The sequence below is a fragment of the Myxocyprinus asiaticus genome, chromosome 30 (assembly GCF_019703515.2).
Source record: "Myxocyprinus asiaticus isolate MX2 ecotype Aquarium Trade chromosome 30, UBuf_Myxa_2, whole genome shotgun sequence".
Lineage (NCBI taxonomy): Eukaryota > Metazoa > Chordata > Actinopteri > Cypriniformes > Catostomidae > Myxocyprinus > Myxocyprinus asiaticus.
Window position 1 is genome coordinate 36,507,988 of NC_059373.1, and position 18,213 is coordinate 36,526,200.

Genomic DNA, 18,213 nt, shown 5'->3' on the forward strand with positions numbered 1-18,213 from the left:
TTAATGTATATAATTGATTCCGTATTTTATGTTGTGTTTGTTTGTCTTATGAATGGAATCAATAAAAATTGTTAATAACAAAAAACAAACAAACAAAAAACACGCCGGACACGCAGTAAGCTCATCTGCATGCGATTTGCGGTGCTGCGTGTCCAGATGAGCGAGAGAAGTTGAGCCCTTCATCGCGCACGGGACACGCTGAACTCAGCAAAAAAAACAAACTGGAATGCAATCTAAACCAATTTATCTACACAACTGTTTTGCAATATAGGCTTTTATGAAGCAACATAAAATAATGTCACGAAAAAGATTAAAATTAAAAGTTACACAAGCAGTTCCGTATGCACAAACATATTCTGTTCAATAAATCTGACTGAATCCAGATGATCTAAGGTGGTTATTTTCAGCAAATTATCGTTTGAGTTATGTAAATGAATTACCATTTCGTGATTACTGTTTAAAAAATAGATTGCGATGCCCCACTTCCGATAAATATTCTTTAGTTTATGGCCATTATTACAGGTAAAACTCAATGTGGGAATCCAGAGAAATGTATTTACTGAATAAAACCGCAGGTCTGTCTGTATACTGTCAGTCAAAGCTCAATGTGAGTCTGCTGTTAAAGCCCCAGCTGCACGTCTCTTGCCAAACAGATGCAATAAAACACTTTGGCTTACCTGAGGGAGAAGAATCTCCGCATGTGAAATTATTACGTTTTTACTCAGTATGGAATTGAATGTCCAGATGCTTAAGGGCTTTTTACAAGGTACGTGGCAAGCGAAAACTTTTGCGATCTGCAGTATGTACTGTAGCACAAGCGCAGCAATGCCCACAACTGCTGCAGCTCAACGCGAGCGTGAAAAAAATTTAGGCTCTCTCACGTGAATACAGAATTTACAATTTTGGGTGAACAATTTCATTTTCCGCTCATATTCATATTCCGTGAATACTGTATTCCGTTTTGCATGCAAGTGATAGTAAAAAACAAAAACAAATAAAATGGCTTTTATAGCTCTATAAAATAGTTAAACCATATACATAACTTATCCTCAATTAACAAGATTGGTGGGCACTGGACAGACATTGTTTCTGAAAAGATAAAATATTTTATTTCCATGGCCTGTTTTCCCATATTTGAGTTCTAAACTAAAATGGGTAGATCATGTTGAACTACTTAAAGGAACAAGTAGATCTTGCATTTAAAAGGTTGGGTACACCTGGAGAAGCCAATCTCTGTCAACTTGAATACAGTATACATCTTTTTATATTATAGATCTGCTTTGGGTGGCTGTTGGCTTTAGATATTGTTTGCACAATTGTTTTGTTGTTGTTACTCAATCCTAAAATACATCAAAACTTAGGATAATGAATGCATTTCAGCCAAACATGGCTTCACCTCGACAACTTTATGCAATGTGAGTTACTAAATAATTTTTCAGATTACTCGATTAATCGTCAGAAAATGGTAGATTACTCGATTACCAAAATAATCGATAGTGACAGCCCTAGGTAAGACGATGTTTTTTCCTTTTGCTCTGATGCATGTTTAGAACAATAATTAGACAAGTTCAATGTCATTTGATTTTAAACCATTTCAAAATCAAAGCACCCCAAAGAGGCTACTTATCTGCAGCAGTGTGACTCCACGCACATGATAATATTTGCATTCATTGCCTCACGATGTGTGAAACTGCCCGTGCAGATCAAATTTACAGGTAGTGACAGTTTGATTATTTTTTTACTTTAATGCAAGATTTTATCATTTGAAGATGTATGTATTGTGCTATTTAGACTCATAGCTCAACAAGCATTTTATTTGCTGCTATTTTAAGTAGTGTTTGAGGAAATTCCATAACAATAAACATTCTTTATTCCCGCGTCCCAACTCCACAAGAAAAAATGATTAACTGTTCATGAAACCTCACGGTTAAACAAATGTTAAAAATGGTAACCGTGCACATCCCTAACATTTAGAGCAGAGCGAAAATATTGATTTTCCAATTAATTGCGATATTCATTTGAACAATACCATTATCGATTCTTAAAATCCTGAAATCAATCTTTTACTTTTAAAGTTTACCTTAGTTTTGTTGTATTGATTAAATTTGTTGTACTGATCTGTTGTATTGTTAAATAAATAGAAACTGAGCTGCATTGTTTGGGCCCCATTTGTAATTTTGTTCTTTTTTTATTCAAATTTTGCTTACACTTACCCACAGTCCGGAGCAGGGCACCAGCGGCAGTCAGGGTCGGCCACCAGCCATCGGCGCAGCATAAACTCTTCATACTTCTCCATGAGCACACGGTCGTTGAGTATCATGCGGATGTCGTGGGGGTTGAAGCGCTCCGAGCACTCCGGGCAGCTGATGTTGACCCTGCTCTCAGATATCTCTATACGCAGGTACTGTCGAAGGCAGTCAGCGCAGGACCGGTGGTGGCATGTCATGATGTCCGGGAACCGGTCTCGAGTGTGGCGCAGCAGGCACAGCGGGCACTCCAGCAGCTCAGAGGTGGAGGCTGACGATGAGGAGGATGAAGATGAGGTGGAGGCCACACCAGGCTCAGAAAGCGCAGAGGCGTGATCCTGCTGCTGGCACATCTCGGAATGCACGCTCTCCACACTGGCGATGCCATCCACTCCAGCGGTTAGAGCGCGTGACTTGCGGGATTTGGGGTCCCCACATCGACGGCGGAAGAGCGAGCGCAGCGAGAGGCGCCGCTTTTTAGGGGTCTTTCGTACGGAGGGCAGGCTGGCGGAGGCAGCGGCCGAGGGGAGGTCCCTCTCGGACCCCTGCTGCTGATGATGCAGGCTCATCACTCCAGAGGAGGCACTGTGGTTTCCAAAGGACTGGGGAGCTTCAATAGGGAGGGCAGGGGAGGAAGAGGTGGAGGGGGAGGGAGGGGAGAGAGAGGGAAGGGGGGACAGGGTTTTCAGAGGGGAGCGTGCGGCGTTAAGACATGGCGGTGAACTCTCTGCAAGCTGCTCCCTTGAGCCGGGCAGCTCAAGCTGGGCAGCACGGGTCAGTTTGGAGTCACCAGGCTGGACGTCCTCCTGATCTGTGGAAAACAGAAAAAAAAGAAAAAAATACAGGACCAGTGAGAAAGGACCAGACTGCAATTCCCAACAAACCAAGCCTATATGGGCAAATCTCGTAGCAATTTATTTTATTTTTTTTTTGCACATTTTTAGTCTTCATTAAGGTTGGGTGGTATTACTAAAATTCCACAAATCCTTTCAAGATTTTTCAGCCTTTTAATATTAGTAGGTATAGGCAGGTAATATTCAATACCTTTATTTATATACATGCTCTGAAATGGTTTAAAAGGGTGATATTTTTTTTCAATCAGAGGACAGATTATTTAAAAAAGCAAAAACAAAACATTGTTACCAAGTATAATTATAATGTTTAATGTAAGTACACACAAAATCTAGTTAAAGAATAAGCCATATTTTCTACACTGTTCATCACTAAATGAACACAAAGAATGACATTTATTAATTTTTATATATATATATATATATATATATATATATATATACACACACACACACACACACACACACACATACATACAGTGGTGTGAAAAAGTGTTTGCCCCCTTCCTGATTTCTTATTTTTTTGCATGTTTGTCACACTTAAATGTTTCAGATCATCAAACAAGTTTAAATATTAGTCAAAGATAACACAAGTAAACACAAAATGCAGTTTTTAAATGAAGGTTGTTATTATTAAGGGAAAACAAAATCCAAACCTACTTGGCCCTGTGTGAAAAAGTGATTGCCCCCTAAACCTAATAACTGGTTGGGCCACCCTTAGCAGCAACAACTGCAATCAAGCGTTTGCAATAACTTGTGATGAGTCTTTTACAGTGCTGTGGAGGAATTTTGGCCCACTCATCTTTGCAGAATTGTTGTAATTCAGCCACATTGGAGGGTTTTCGAGCATGAACTGCCTTTTTAAGGTCATGCCACAGCATCTCAATAGGATTCAGGTCAGGACTTTGACTAGGCCACTCCAAAGTCTTCATTTTGTTTTTCTTCAGCCATTCAGAGGTGGACTTGCTGGTGTGTTTTGGATCATTGTCAAACCCAAGTTCGCTTCAGCTTGAGGTCACGAACAGATGGCCAGACATTCTCCTTCAGGATTTTTTGGTAGACAGCAGAATTCATGGTTCCATTTATCACAGCAAGTCTTCCAGGTCCTGAAGCAGCAAAACAGCCCCAGACCATCACACTACCACCACCATATTTTACTGTTGGTATGATGTTCTTTTTCTGAAATGCGGTGTTACTTTTACGCCAGATGTAATGGGACACACACCTTCCAAAAAGTTCAACTTTTGTCTCGTCAGTCCACAGTGTATTTTCCCAAAAGTTTTGGGGATCATCAAGATGTTTTCTGGCAAAAATGACACGAGCCTTAATGTTCTTTTTGCTCAGCAGTGGTTTTCGTCTTGGAACTCTGCCATGCAGGCCATTTTTACCCAGTCTCTTTCTTATGGTGGAGTCATGAACACTGACCTTAACTGAGGCATGTGAGGCCTGCAGTTCTTTGGATGTTGTTGTGGGGTCTTTTGTGACCTCTTGGATGAGTCGTCGCTGTGCTCTTGGGGTAATTTTGGTCGGCCGGCCACTCCTGGGAAGGTTCACCACTGTTCCATGTTTTCGCCATTTGTGGATAATGGCTCTCACTGTGGTTCTCTGGAGTCCCAAAGCTTTAGAAATGGCTTTATAACCTTTTCCAGACTGATAGATCTCAATTACTTTCTTTCTCATTTGTTCCTGAATTTCTTTGGATCTCAGCATGATGTCTAGCTTTTGAAGATCTTTTGGTCTACTTCACTTTGTCAGGCAGGTCCTATTTAAGTGATTTCTTGATTGAGAACAGGTGTGGCAGTAATCAGGCCTGGGTGTGGCTAGAGAAATTGAACTTAGGTGTGATAAACCACAGTTATGTTTTAACAGGTGGGGCAAACACTTTTTCACACAGGGCCATGTAGGTTTGGATTTTGTTTTCCCTTAATAATAACAACCTTCATTTAAAAACTGCATTTTGTGTTTACTTGTGTTATCTTTGACTAATATTTAAACTTGTTTGATGATCTGAAATATTTAAGTGTGACAAACATGCAAAAAAATAAGAAATCAGGAAGGGGGCAAACACTTTTTCACACCACTGTGTGTGTATATATATATATATATATATATATATATATATATACACACACACACACACACACTATATTGCCAAAAGTATTCGCTCACCCATCCAAATAATTGAATTCAGGTGTTCCAATCACTTCCATGGCCACAGGTGTATAAAATGAAGCACCTAGGCATGCAGACTGCTTCTACAAACATTTGGGAAAGAATGGGCCGCTCTCAGGAGCTCAGTGAATTCCAGCGTGGCACTGTGATAGGATGCCACCTGTGCAACAAGTCCAGTCGTCAAATTTCCTCGCTACTAAATATTCCACAGTCAACTGTCAGTGGTATTATAACAAAGTGGAAGTGATTGGGAATGACAGCAACTCAGCCACGAAGTGGTAGGCCACGTAAAATGACAGAGCGGGGTCAGCGGATGCTGAGGCGCATAGTGCGCAGAGGTCGCCAACTTTCTGCAGAGTCAATCGCTACAGACCTCCAAAGTTCATGTGGCCTTCAGATTAGCTCAAGAACAGTGCGTAGAGAGCTTCATGGAATGGGTTTCCATGGCCGAGCAGCTGCATCCAAGCCATACATCACCAAGTGCAATGCAAAGCGTCGGATGCAGTGGTGTAAAGCACGCGGCCACTGGACTCTAGAGCAGTGGAGACGCGTTCTCTGGAGTGAAGAATCACGCTTCTCCATCTGGCAATCTGATGGACGAGTCTGGGTTTGGCGGTTGCCAGGAGAACGGTACTTGTCTGACTGCATTGTGCCAACTGTGAAGTTTGGTGGAGGGGGGATTATGGTGTGGGGTTGTTTTTCAGGAGCTGGGCTTGGCCCCTTAGTTCCAGTGAAAAAAAGTCTGAATGCTTCAGCATACCAAGAGATTTTGGACAATTCCATGCTCCCAACTTTGTGGGAACAATTTGGGGATGGCCCCTTCCTGTTCTAACATGACTGCGCACCAGTGCACAAAGCAAGGTCCATAAAGACATGGATGAGCGAGTTTGGTGTGGAAGAACTTGACTGGTCTGCACAGAGTCCTGACCTCAACCCGATAGAGCACCTTTGGGATGAATTAGAGCGAAGACTGCGAGCCAGGCCTTCTCGTCCAACATCAGTGTCTGACCTCACAAATGCGCTTCTGGAAGAATGGTCAAAAATTCCCATAAACACACTCTTAAACCTTGTGGAAAGCCTTCCCAGAAGAGTTGAAGCTGTTATAGCTGCAAAGGGTGGGCCGACGTCATATTAAACCCTATGGATTAAGAATGGGATGTCACTTAAGTTCATATGCATCTAAAGGCAGACGAGCGAATACTTTTGGCAATATAGTGTATATATACATATACACACACACACACACATATATACACACACACACACACACACACACACCAATAAACCAATACATCATTATAGACAGCGATATTTACTTATATTTTTACTAAAACATTTTAAGTCAAATAAAATGCCATTTGAAGAATAAATAATGTGAATATTTGAGAAATGCAAACAAATCACTGAAAATGGTTTTAAACCAATTCATTGAAAGAGACAGATTAAATGAAATCACAGAAATAATTTGAACTCTAACTCTATTGTTTGCTAGTGAAGTTTATATCAGATACATTTTTAAAACACCTTACTGCTCTCAGACTCACAAGTCAGGAGACGAGGACTGATCATGAAACTAGTCTAATGAAAGAGTCCTTAGGAATCTTAATGTCCAAATCATAAATGCATTAAAATCAGTATGATATTCTCCATGTTGCTTAACAAAAACAATCATTAAATTAATCATTAATCATATTAAAATCAATTTTGATTGATTATTTGATAATTAACTCAGCCCTAGTCTTAAGCTCATGGTTTTCATGTGAACAGCTAGTTTAAAAGTTACATTTGGCTCCTGCTGTCTGAAAAACACTAACATTTTCAAGCCAAGTTTAGAGAAAGCAGCACTGACTCAGTGGAAAAATTTATGAAAAGCTTAAAACTGCAAGTTTACAGTAATAAAACATTTACAAACAATACAATTACAAATCCACTCTTGAACAGGATGTGACATCACTGATACTGGTGCAGGATAAAAGAAACAGCTGCCAGTGCAAGCAACAAAAATTATGATCATAAGAAACCCAAGACAGCAGTACATTTGTGACAAAGCGAAAGAGGAACATTCTCTTCATTCACAGATCAGGTTTAATTCTTGCCCTGCCTGCAGGCCTTTCAAAAACACCACAGTGGCTGTTGTCTATAAAATATCTGCTCTACCTTGGAGTGCCGAGAGCTCTCGTTTCAGACCTCAATGATGTTGAGATGAATCAGGGTGCAAGCCCTCTAGCCAGATCTGGAGTTGGTCAGAAGCCACTTTGTGTTTATGGGAGCATAGCAATTTAATACATTTCTGTCAATACTGATAAATAAGAAACTGATTAAATCAGCTGATAGTTTTTAAAAACTGATTTATAAAATGTAAAAAAATATCCTTGTCATTCCTCAGTATAAAAGGCACAGACATAGTGGCTGCAAGAGTCTAAAATATAACAAATCCCAGAAGCAGTTTACTGTGCAACCAAAATACCAATATAAGCCAAAAAAAAAAAAAAAAGTCCCACGCAGGACTTTTAACTACAAACAAGCCCGGAATACACTTATTTCGGGACTCTTATAGTGCTGCAACAACTAATCGATAAAATCGATAATTAACGATAATAAAAAATAATTGAAAACTAATTTCATTAGCGATTAGTTGGATATGTGCATCGAGCACAGAGCAGCTCCGTCAATGACATCAGTTTACATCCCAGTGAATATAACTTGTTTGTTATATAACTCGTTGCAATATAACCCATTTGAAAAATGACAGAGACAAGCTGAAGCGGATTAACCCTTTCGAACGTACAATCAAACCACCGCGATCTACATTCGTGCTGCTGTTAACCAGCAAAAGAGAGACTGAAGCGGTTGTCATACTGAACCGGCTGCTCAAGTAATCTTTTCAACAATATCTTTATTTTTATGTATTACAAACTATCAAACAATCACTAAATAAAAGTATAAAGCGTTACCGCCGGAGCTGACTGTTTTAATGCAACGCTGCGGCCATGTTTTCTGACATCAAACAAAGAATATATAAACTTGTCAGTCCACTCGAGCCTTCTCCCATTGCATCCATCACAACTACTTCCGGGGCTGGGAAAGTGGAAGGGCTAGGTTTTTAGAACCTTCTATTGCTCCTCCTCTTATGCTTCTATGACGAGACGAACTCAGAATCCCATCTTGCATTGCAAAGAAAATATGGTGGCGCGTATTGCCGGCAAGCGTGTTTGCGATCGCATCTTATCTATCATAATCAATCATTATAAACATCTAAAAACCACATTATATGTTTGATAATATATAATCTGACATTCAGTGCGCCTACTGTGATATCTGCTGTGAAACATTTTTTGTAATTACAGCTCGCATTTAAGAACTCACGCTGGGGGGTCAGTCAATACAGGAGAAACTTTAAAAGGTTAAACAAGACCCAAGTTGTCCAGCGCATGAGAACACTTTATAAAAATTCAAAGATGATAATAAGCATATTGTTTAATGTGGAGCAGTTACTGCAGAGCGCATGTTGAGGCAGGGGAATAGCGAGAAAGAGAGGTAGAGAGAAAGAGGAAGGGAGCAGCTCAGATCTTGATCAGCTCCAATTCCGATCACAAAAATCTGGTAAATCAGGTAAATGATTTTAAATGAGACCCCCCCCCCCCCCTCCCCGATGGTGATCAGGACTTAGAAGCTCCAAAAGTCAGATAGTCAGCTTAAATGTCATCCATACGACTCCAGTGGTTAAATGAATGTCTTCTAAAGCAACACGATCGCTTTTGGTGTGAAAAAGACCAATATTTAAGTACTTTTTAACTATAAATCATCGCTTCTGGTCAGTAGCAGTATGCACGCTCACGTCAAGAGAGGCCCGAGTTAATGCGGCCTCTCATGTGATGTATTCGCGTTGGCATGTTACGGACGTAATCTCACGTTTTTCTCTCAGTTAAGACATCCAGGATAAGCACACAAATGCACCATTGTGAAAAACATACTTATCCAAATACAGATCTAATCCAAAACATCCTCATCGGCAGATGGTCAGAACTCCACAAACCCCACATATGACTCTCCCTTGGATATGAATGAATACCACTCTACCGTCCATCGGTTGTCAGATGCAATGAAAAGCACCTTTAAACAGATCTCTCCTGTGACAGAGGTTTGGCTCGATTATGCTCAGATTAAAAAAAACTAAGCGTGAAAATTGCAGTAACTACAAATAAATAAATAAATAAATAAATAAACACACTAAAACTAGGTAACTTTGGGGCAATTTTTGTCCATTTTCAGTGCTGGTGTAGTTACTGCACAGTACAGGCGATCCAGAACCCTGTGGCATGTCTGGTCTTCTATGAGCCAAAAAAAAAGAGCCATGTCACTCCCCTTTTGTTCTCTCGTTATTGGCTGCCTGTAGCCGCCGTGAGGTGCTTTCCACACTCTCATCTATTTTGGCAGCTTACACTATGTGTCACAGCTCTCTTTATGATACAAGACCCTCTGCTACACCCTACCTCACACAAACAATTCAATTGCTTCTAAGCCATACAAGGAATACTTTACCCTCCTTGTACAAAAACAAACAGTTATTTCACACTCTTCATTCAAAACACACGGGAGCATTTGCTCGTTTGCTTGGACGCAGCCCACTTCACAATCAATAACATGGCAATTAAGAGGGATGCTCTGATCGATCAGCCACTGAATGATATAGGATGATGTTCACGTCCTATTACTCAATCGCCGGTCTCAGAATTTGGCTCCTTTAACATCCTGTCTACACCAGACGCGAGCGGGGCATCGCATCAAAAGTAATAGAACCACATTATTAAACAACGATGCTGTCTACACTGGAGGCGTCCGTCGCGCGACAATAAATGGGTTGTCCTGTTCCATTTTGCGCTGCACTCACTGGCACTACTAAACAAATTAAACGGTTTAGAACATTTGTGTCGACGCATCCAGTGTAGACGGCCTCAAGCCGTTGCGTCGCGTCAAAGTACGTGCCTGGTGTAAACAGAGTGCAAGACTTCAGCATTTCTGTCACGTCAACACAGGTGTGAGGGGAACACTTGCCGAATGTTGTAACACAACAAATTTGATTCGGCAGTTAAGAGCTTTGCAATGTGAGAGGTATGGCAAATATGAAAAACCCGTATAGTGTATGATGTTTCACACACAAAAGGAAAGCAACAAAGTCTTGATTTTTTTTTATTATAATAATGCAGGCTAAAAGATGAGGCATAATTCAAATGTATTAAATAACTCCCCAGCAAATTGCACTAACAGCAGCATCTCTTCAGTCTGCAAATATGTGCTCTTTCTTTTCATCTCTTCTATTACACAAGAGTGTGTGCTTCAGCGGGAATTCAGCCTTGTTCTTTATAGTGCTATATCTATCCTAATATAGAGAATATATTTTGTGTAAGCCTACATATTTTAAAGGCCTATTAAAAACTTTCATTTTTAAAATTAATATTTTTGTGTTTATCTGATTATCAACCTTGACAGCAAAAATTTATTAACAGGATTGTTTTTGCAAAAATGTATTACCAAAATGTTTTACCAACAGGATAGTTCTGTTAACGGTGACAGTGAACAGAAACATTTTACAGTATCTAAACCAGACGCGAGTGCCGCGTCAAAACCAATAGAACCCTTTAAATCAATGATACAGGAAGCATCCGTTGCAGCACGTTGTGTCGCCGACAGTAAACAGGTGTCCTGTTTCATTTTGTGTTGCCAACGCTGGCGTTGCTACTGCCAACAACACAAATAAACGGTTTAGAACGTTCATGTTGACGCGTCCAGTGTAGTCAGCCTCAAGCCAGATCATCAACAGGATGAACACTTTGCCAGTTGTATGCGATTTATTACATGTCTACTGCCTCCTAGTGAAAGTTTCTGTGCTCTTCTGGAAGTAGAAGACCTTGTAATATAATTTCAATAATGGCCAATTTCATATTGTGATGCACATCTTTTGGCTGTGAAATCTTTGCTGATTTTCATAATAATTTGTATATTATTGCTGATATTTCAAAATGAGTTTTTGCTGAATTGAAGCAGCTTGTGCTTGGTTAAAAACAATTAGAAAAATTGTTGAAATGAACATTTCATATATGGTACAACAGGCTTTTGTGTGTGCGTGTGTGTGTGTGTGTGTGTGTGTGTGTGTGTGTGTAAGAGAGAGAGTTAAAGATATTGACACTCTTCACTCAAGATAAGCTTCACAGCTGCAGTATTTAGCCCGGGTCAGATTTGAACCGAACATAATCGGTGTTGGTGAAAAGTTTGACATTCCATGAATAAAAACAAATATTATAAAAACCTAAACACTTTTAACATATTCATTTAGTCAATGTTGAGAATAACCCAAAAGCATTTTGACCAAACTTAAGTCTAGTTTAAGTCTAGTTTTTCACTGTTTTTAACTCTTAAACGGGTTGAAAATGACCCGAACATAATAGGAGGGTTAAGTAAGCCAATGTGACGTTGATTTACTGATGTATAAAACAGCAATAAAGTAATTCGGCTTCACAGATCTCAGCTTGTTTTGGATGTGTAGCACTCAAAGAATATGGCATGAAGTTGAAGATATAAGTATTTAATGTAATTTCTATTAATCACGATCACTATATTAAGTGAAGTAATTCACAATTATGACTTTTGTCATAGTCGTGCAGCCCTAATGGGTAGTTCCAAATCTGATTTAATGAGCCACATTTGAAGCCATTGTAAAATTGTTGATCAACAGACACCTGTAACAGCACAGCTGAATTCAACATTAATGTGCCATTTCAATACATGTACACAAAATAATCTACAGTTATACTCAAGAACTATAGTACTTGTGAGAATTCTTTTATAATTCTCTTTGCCTCATGGAGATTTCCGTTCGGGCGATAACAAGATGGCAACTTGAGTACGAGGCGCTCCAGACAAAGTGACGAAAAGGCCCATAACAAACATTATTACACGATTTAAATTTCTCAAACCAACTCGAAAAAGCCCTGGGCCATGACAAAAGACCGGCAAAACAAAGCTTAAAGCAAGAAAATATACAAAACACAGAACATGCTTCTGAGGCTAGCAACATGGATCTCCTAGCTAATCATAGCAAGGAAGAGGAAGACATGGAAGTTGATCTGAAAATTATATTAAGAGAAATAAAAGTTTCACCAAGATAACAAGAAACAGTTCCAAGAGCTCAAAGAAGATATCAACAGGGTTAATCAAAGACTCGAGGAAGCCAAAGAGTGAATAATAACAATGGAGGAGCAAATGCAGGTTACGGAGGAAGTGGTGATGGAGATTATAAAATTTCACGGTCAACTTGAAGCTAAACAAATCGCCAACGAAGGACACGATAAGCGAAATATAAGAATCTATTCTGTACCTGAAGGATCCGAAAGAGCCCACCCATCTATGGCAGCCTTTGTTGAACATTTGATATCAGAAAATCTACAACTGCCTACTGACATGAGTTTGTAGACTGAGAGAGCACACAGAGCTCTCACTCCCCAACCACCTCCAGGTTCAACACCACAATCTATCATTGTGAGATTCCTGAATTTTAGAACAAAAAGAGGAGATCATTAAAACAGCATGGCAAAACAAAGGATTTGTCTGGAAGGGAATGCGGATAGACTTTGATCATGACTACACATCAGTGGTTCTAAAAAAATGAAGAGAATACGCTGAAGTAAAGAAGACCTTAAAAGAGAAGGGGATACGTTTCCAGACCCCCTTCCCAGCCAAAATGCTGATCTTCTATGAGGACGGTGTTCAAACCCATACTGCGGCAGATGCGACAAGAGACTTGGACGAAAGGGGGTTACCTGTGAGCATCGTCAAGCAGCCGGAGACGCTGATGGAAAAAATCCAAAGGTTGACATGGTCTACGAGTGACCGGAAAGGAAGGGACAGTAGCTGATGAAGGGAACGGGGGAGACGAGCCGAATTGTCTGTTGTAGATAAACTCCAATAATTCAGACGAGCTACCATGGAAGGGGCTTAACCTACTGGAATTTTCTTTTCATATAGACTCTGAGACTATCAGCAGACTAATTCTTTCTGGATGATAAAAATAAGCCTATTTGAGCTGAGATAAATAGATCGGGAGCTCAACAGAACTCATTAGCCATAAGGAGTGAGCGATTACCACAGTAAGGTAATATTGGAGGGCCCTCTTGCGGAGAAAAGAGGTTTACTCTCCTTAATGCAGACTTTCCCAAACATAATATAAAATATTGGGTTAAGATTCTAATGATGTTCCTTGTGTTAAAGTTTATTTCTTGTTACTGAGAGTCATCTCATTCAATGTCAATGGTCAATTAAACCCTCAAAAATGATCCAAAATATTCACAAAATTAAAGAACAAGAAGGCCCATACAGCCCTTCTACAGGGGACACACTTAAATGAAACTTAGCAATTGAAACTTAAAAAGGGGGTATTTCAAAATTTATTTTCGGCTTCCTATAAATCTGGGCACAGACGAGTAGCCATTCTTATATCAAAACATGTTACCTATGAACATTTATCTGAAAGGAAAGATAAAGAAGGTAGATTTATCCTTATCAAAAGGAGGATAAACAGGTGTTTAGTAACTATACTTAGTATATATGCCCCTCCAGGAAGTGAATGGGCCTTTTTTAAACAATTATTTGATACGATATCCACAGAAACTGAGGGGACACTTATATGGGGAGGGGATATGAATATTCGCCTGTCAAAATTGGATTACTCAGGGAAAAATCCTTCACATCAGAATTGTGTGAGCAAGAAAATTAATACCATGCTCAAAGAAACTGGGATTATTGATATTTGGAGAAAATACTACCCAACTGGGCGAGATTATACAAATTACTCAGCTCCCCACTCAACGTATAGCCGAATTGACTATTTCTTTACCTTGCTTAGAGACAGACATAGAATCCACTCATGTGACGTTGGAACAATTGATTTATCAGACCATGCATCTATAATAATGACAAGATCATCCCTTTGGAATTTAAACTCAAATATACTAAACAACCCCTATACATAAGAAAATCTTCAATCGGAAATTGAAACTTATATGAACAAGAACGATAATGGAGAGGTATCATCAACAATATTATAAGACACATTTAAAGTCTTAAGAGGGAAAATTACTAAAGAAAAAAAAACTTACAATCACAGTTGAGAGGTTCAGAGGGTTCATAAAAGCACAAATGACCATGGTGAAAAACTGAAGATTCAAAAATTAGAGGGAACTAGATACTATTTTAACAGATGAAATTCAACAAAAGCTAGTATTCCTGAGACAAAACTATTATGAATCAGGAAATACATTTATGAGGCTACTAGCATATAAATGAAGGAAACAACAGGCTGACTCAATGGTTTATAAAATAAGAAACCCCCAAACTAAAATCATACATCACAAACAGACCAATTTCGGTTTTAATCACAGATTATAAGATACAGTGTTGGGTAACATTACTTTTAAAAGTAACTCGCTAGAATATTGCGTTACTCTTTAAAAAAGTAACTTCAGTTATTTTTATGGAAAGTGAAATGTTACGTTACTTGTGTGTTACTTTTTTCTTACAGCCACTTTCTCTTCTGCTATGTTATGCATTCCATACAAATAAGCCATGCATTGCATACAAGAGACATTACAGGTCATGCTAGCTACAGTACAACACTCTTGTCAAAACAACATAGTAAACAAACAGATGTTAAGAAAGTAGGTCTTCACGTCTTATTTATAATAAAGAATCAATAACATGAATATGATTTGTTTTTCCATCAACATGGCAGCCAATATGAATAATGATGTATAACCACTGTCTTACCTAAAGCAGCAGAGTCCAACACTTGAACCTGCATCATATATTTCATCATGTGTTGTGCCAATCGACAATGCCAGAGTCAACTTAAGATGTTTTTACAAGTCAGGACAAAATTCAGTGGGGAATGCCAGCCTAACATGTTCAAGGAATGTGTCTGATAATAAAAGAACATTTTTCAATTAAGTCATCTCACTGCACGCTTGTTTTGAGTTGATCCACGGTGCGTACAGACGCCACAACTTCAAAGGTGCATGTTGATACAACTTCAATGAAGTCGTTGTTAATGCTACCAAAATGTCATAAAAATGGTTTGTTTCATGAATCAAACTACTTGTTTATTATAAAACAAAAATGTAGAATCTTTTTAGAAACGAATACATTTTCTCTGCGTACACAATCCATGTAGAACGTTCCTTGGAGTCAATGATCCAGAGTCTTTTCTCATCCCATTCTCCCAGTTATGGGGAGCTGTAACACAGAGCAGTTCCACTGCATAAGTCAGTTAACTGAGCGAGTATTTCACCCTGTGTATCATGTCATGTCCAGTGGAAGACTAGTCTTATAATCCCTCTGCCTAAACACATTTACACTTTTTTTTTAATGCAGTGTGTATTAACACATGAATCAATTACATTTCACTCAAACGAATGTTGACCTCATATTACGCTAAAACACGAAACACGCATGTGCTTTAGAGAGTTGATTGACAGGCGATGTCTGTATCTAAAAGGTGATGGGCTCTTTTACCTGCAAGGTAAAAGGTAACAGTCCTTTGACTGTTGGGTGCTAGAGCTTCTTGGTTGGGCGTTCCAATTTCTCCCATTCATTTAAATAGATGTGACTCATCTCTGGCCTCACACTCAAAGTTTGCACACTTTTTCTCCTGATTTCTCGCAATACAGGGACAGTAGAGGTGTATTTATTTAAAAAGTAACTCCAATATTATGGTCTAAAATAAAAAATATTGTGTTACTTTACTCATTACTTGAAAAAAAGTAATCCGATTACGTAATGTGCGTTACTTTTATCGCATTACCCCCAACACTGATAAGATATATACATCGATTTTGGCCAAAAGATTAGACAGTATTTTACCAAATCTCATCCACCTAGACCAAACAGGATTTATTAGACATAGACAGACACAAGACAGCATTAGACGCACACTACATATATTGTGGCATATACAACAGCCAAAATTTCAGTAGTTGGTACCGATACCAGTGAAATTTCACAGGTCTCTATCCCAATTTCGATACCACAGCAAAAATATGCTAATATCATCATGTGCTACTGAACACACCAGTTTAGTTATTTTTTATTATTTTAATAATTATAGTTTAATAATTATTTTCCAGAACTTTCCAGAACATTTTTTAAAGTTGAATTTAATAATCAAAATGGTGTCTTACTATACAGTTGTAATATATTTTTATTCAATTTCTTCAATTTCAAGCATCTAACTTTTATTTTGAATCGTGCTTTTATTATGACGTGTTTTTTGCCGGAAGCTTCACTTTTCCAGGTAAACAGTTCGTGACATGGCCCAGTGTGATCATTAAAGACTTTTACGTCTGAAATCTTATATGTTTACAATGTCCTTTGAGTCGACAAATGAAATGTAGGATACCGTTTTAAAGTGTTTGTATTTTAGATTACTGGTGTTTGTGTATGTGGTAATTATGAAATTCTATGTTTTAAATTGTATTACTGTGAAGCACTTTGGTCACTATGTTGTTTTAAATGCAATATAAATAAAGCTGAGCTGAGATTAAAGCACTAACGCTGTGATTTAATTATATAACTATATAGTTTACATGTGCTGCGTGGTTCACAATGGATTAGTGCTCTGCTCTGTCATCTGACACAACGTGAATGATTCTCAATGTCTGTGAAGTTTCTAGTGGATGAGCTGTCGGATTTAAAGTATGAAGCTCACCAACACTAAGATTGCAGCCTTCAGCAATTTAATAAATCACACTAGGACATGTCACGATTTTAATATGATTAATTGTCCATTTCAGTGTAAAAGGGGTAACAGAGCATGCATTCAAAATAAGCCTGTGAGCATTTTAAAGCTGTCGTGTGTCAGTCACACTGCACACTGGTGCATGACAGAGTCGCTGCTCGGTACTACTGGTACTGTAGAAACACTGGTATCGTTACATCTTTTTTATTTTAGTACCAACTTGGTACTGAAGTACCAGTACTTTTGACAACATTACGTACAACTATCATCAGTGCCCTCCAAGCACTATACAACAAACCAATAGCAAGAATTAAAGTTAATGGGAATCTTTCACAATCATTTATTCTAGAAAGATTGTGTAGACAGGGATGTCCATGTTCCCCACTCCTATTTGCTTTATTCATAGAGCCCCTAAGCCAATATATAAGACAGAACGAGGACATTAAGGGAATAGATATGAATGGAGGAGAACAGAAACTATCACTATTTGCAGATGATGTATACGTTTTTTTAGGTCAACAGAATAAATCATTAGAAGTTCTGATGGAAACGTTAGAGCACTTTGGTAAATTATCTGGCTACAAATTAAATATACAAAAAACTCAGATTTTAACTTTGTTATCAACCATCCAAACACTTGAGTGACAAATACAAGTTCAAATGGGGGGAGGAATCTCTGAAATATTTGGGGGTTCAAATACCTAAAGATGGTACATGATTATATGACGTAAACTATAAGCTAGTGCATTCTAGAATTAAATCAGACATATCCAGATGGAACCTTCTACCCTACCTATTCTCCAGAATTTAATACATTTCAATGAATATACTACCACGACTGTTATATCTTTTCCAGACATTTCCTAGATAGATATAAATAAACAGAAATTTACTGAATGGGATCAAAAGATATCATGAAATATATGGCAGGGGGAAAAAAACAAGAATTAAATTTAAGACATTACAACTTCAGAAAGAAATAGGCGGTATGGCCCTGCCATGCTTAGAAAAATATCAACACGCAGTACAGCTACAACCTCTTGTATGTAATTCAAATTTTAGGCCCAGATGGAAAGAAATAGAGATCGGCAACCTCAACAGACCACCAATACAAGCCATAATGGGTGATGACCAGTTGATTAAAATCTATAAAGGGGAA

The 18,213-nt window shown here is 38.6% G+C and overlaps 1 protein-coding gene across 1 annotated transcript in view; it reads right to left on the reverse strand.

The window, feature by feature from the left end:
• The window catches only part of LOC127420692 (E3 ubiquitin-protein ligase RNF19A-like), a 74,834-nt gene that overhangs the window by 25,219 nt on the left and 31,402 nt on the right, over positions 1-18,213 (reverse strand). Inside the window, exon 2 of the mRNA XM_051663172.1 lies at positions 2,214-3,057. Coding sequence (XP_051519132.1) covers positions 2,214-3,057 — 844 coding nt within the window. The remainder of the gene's footprint in view (positions 1-2,213; positions 3,058-18,213) is intronic.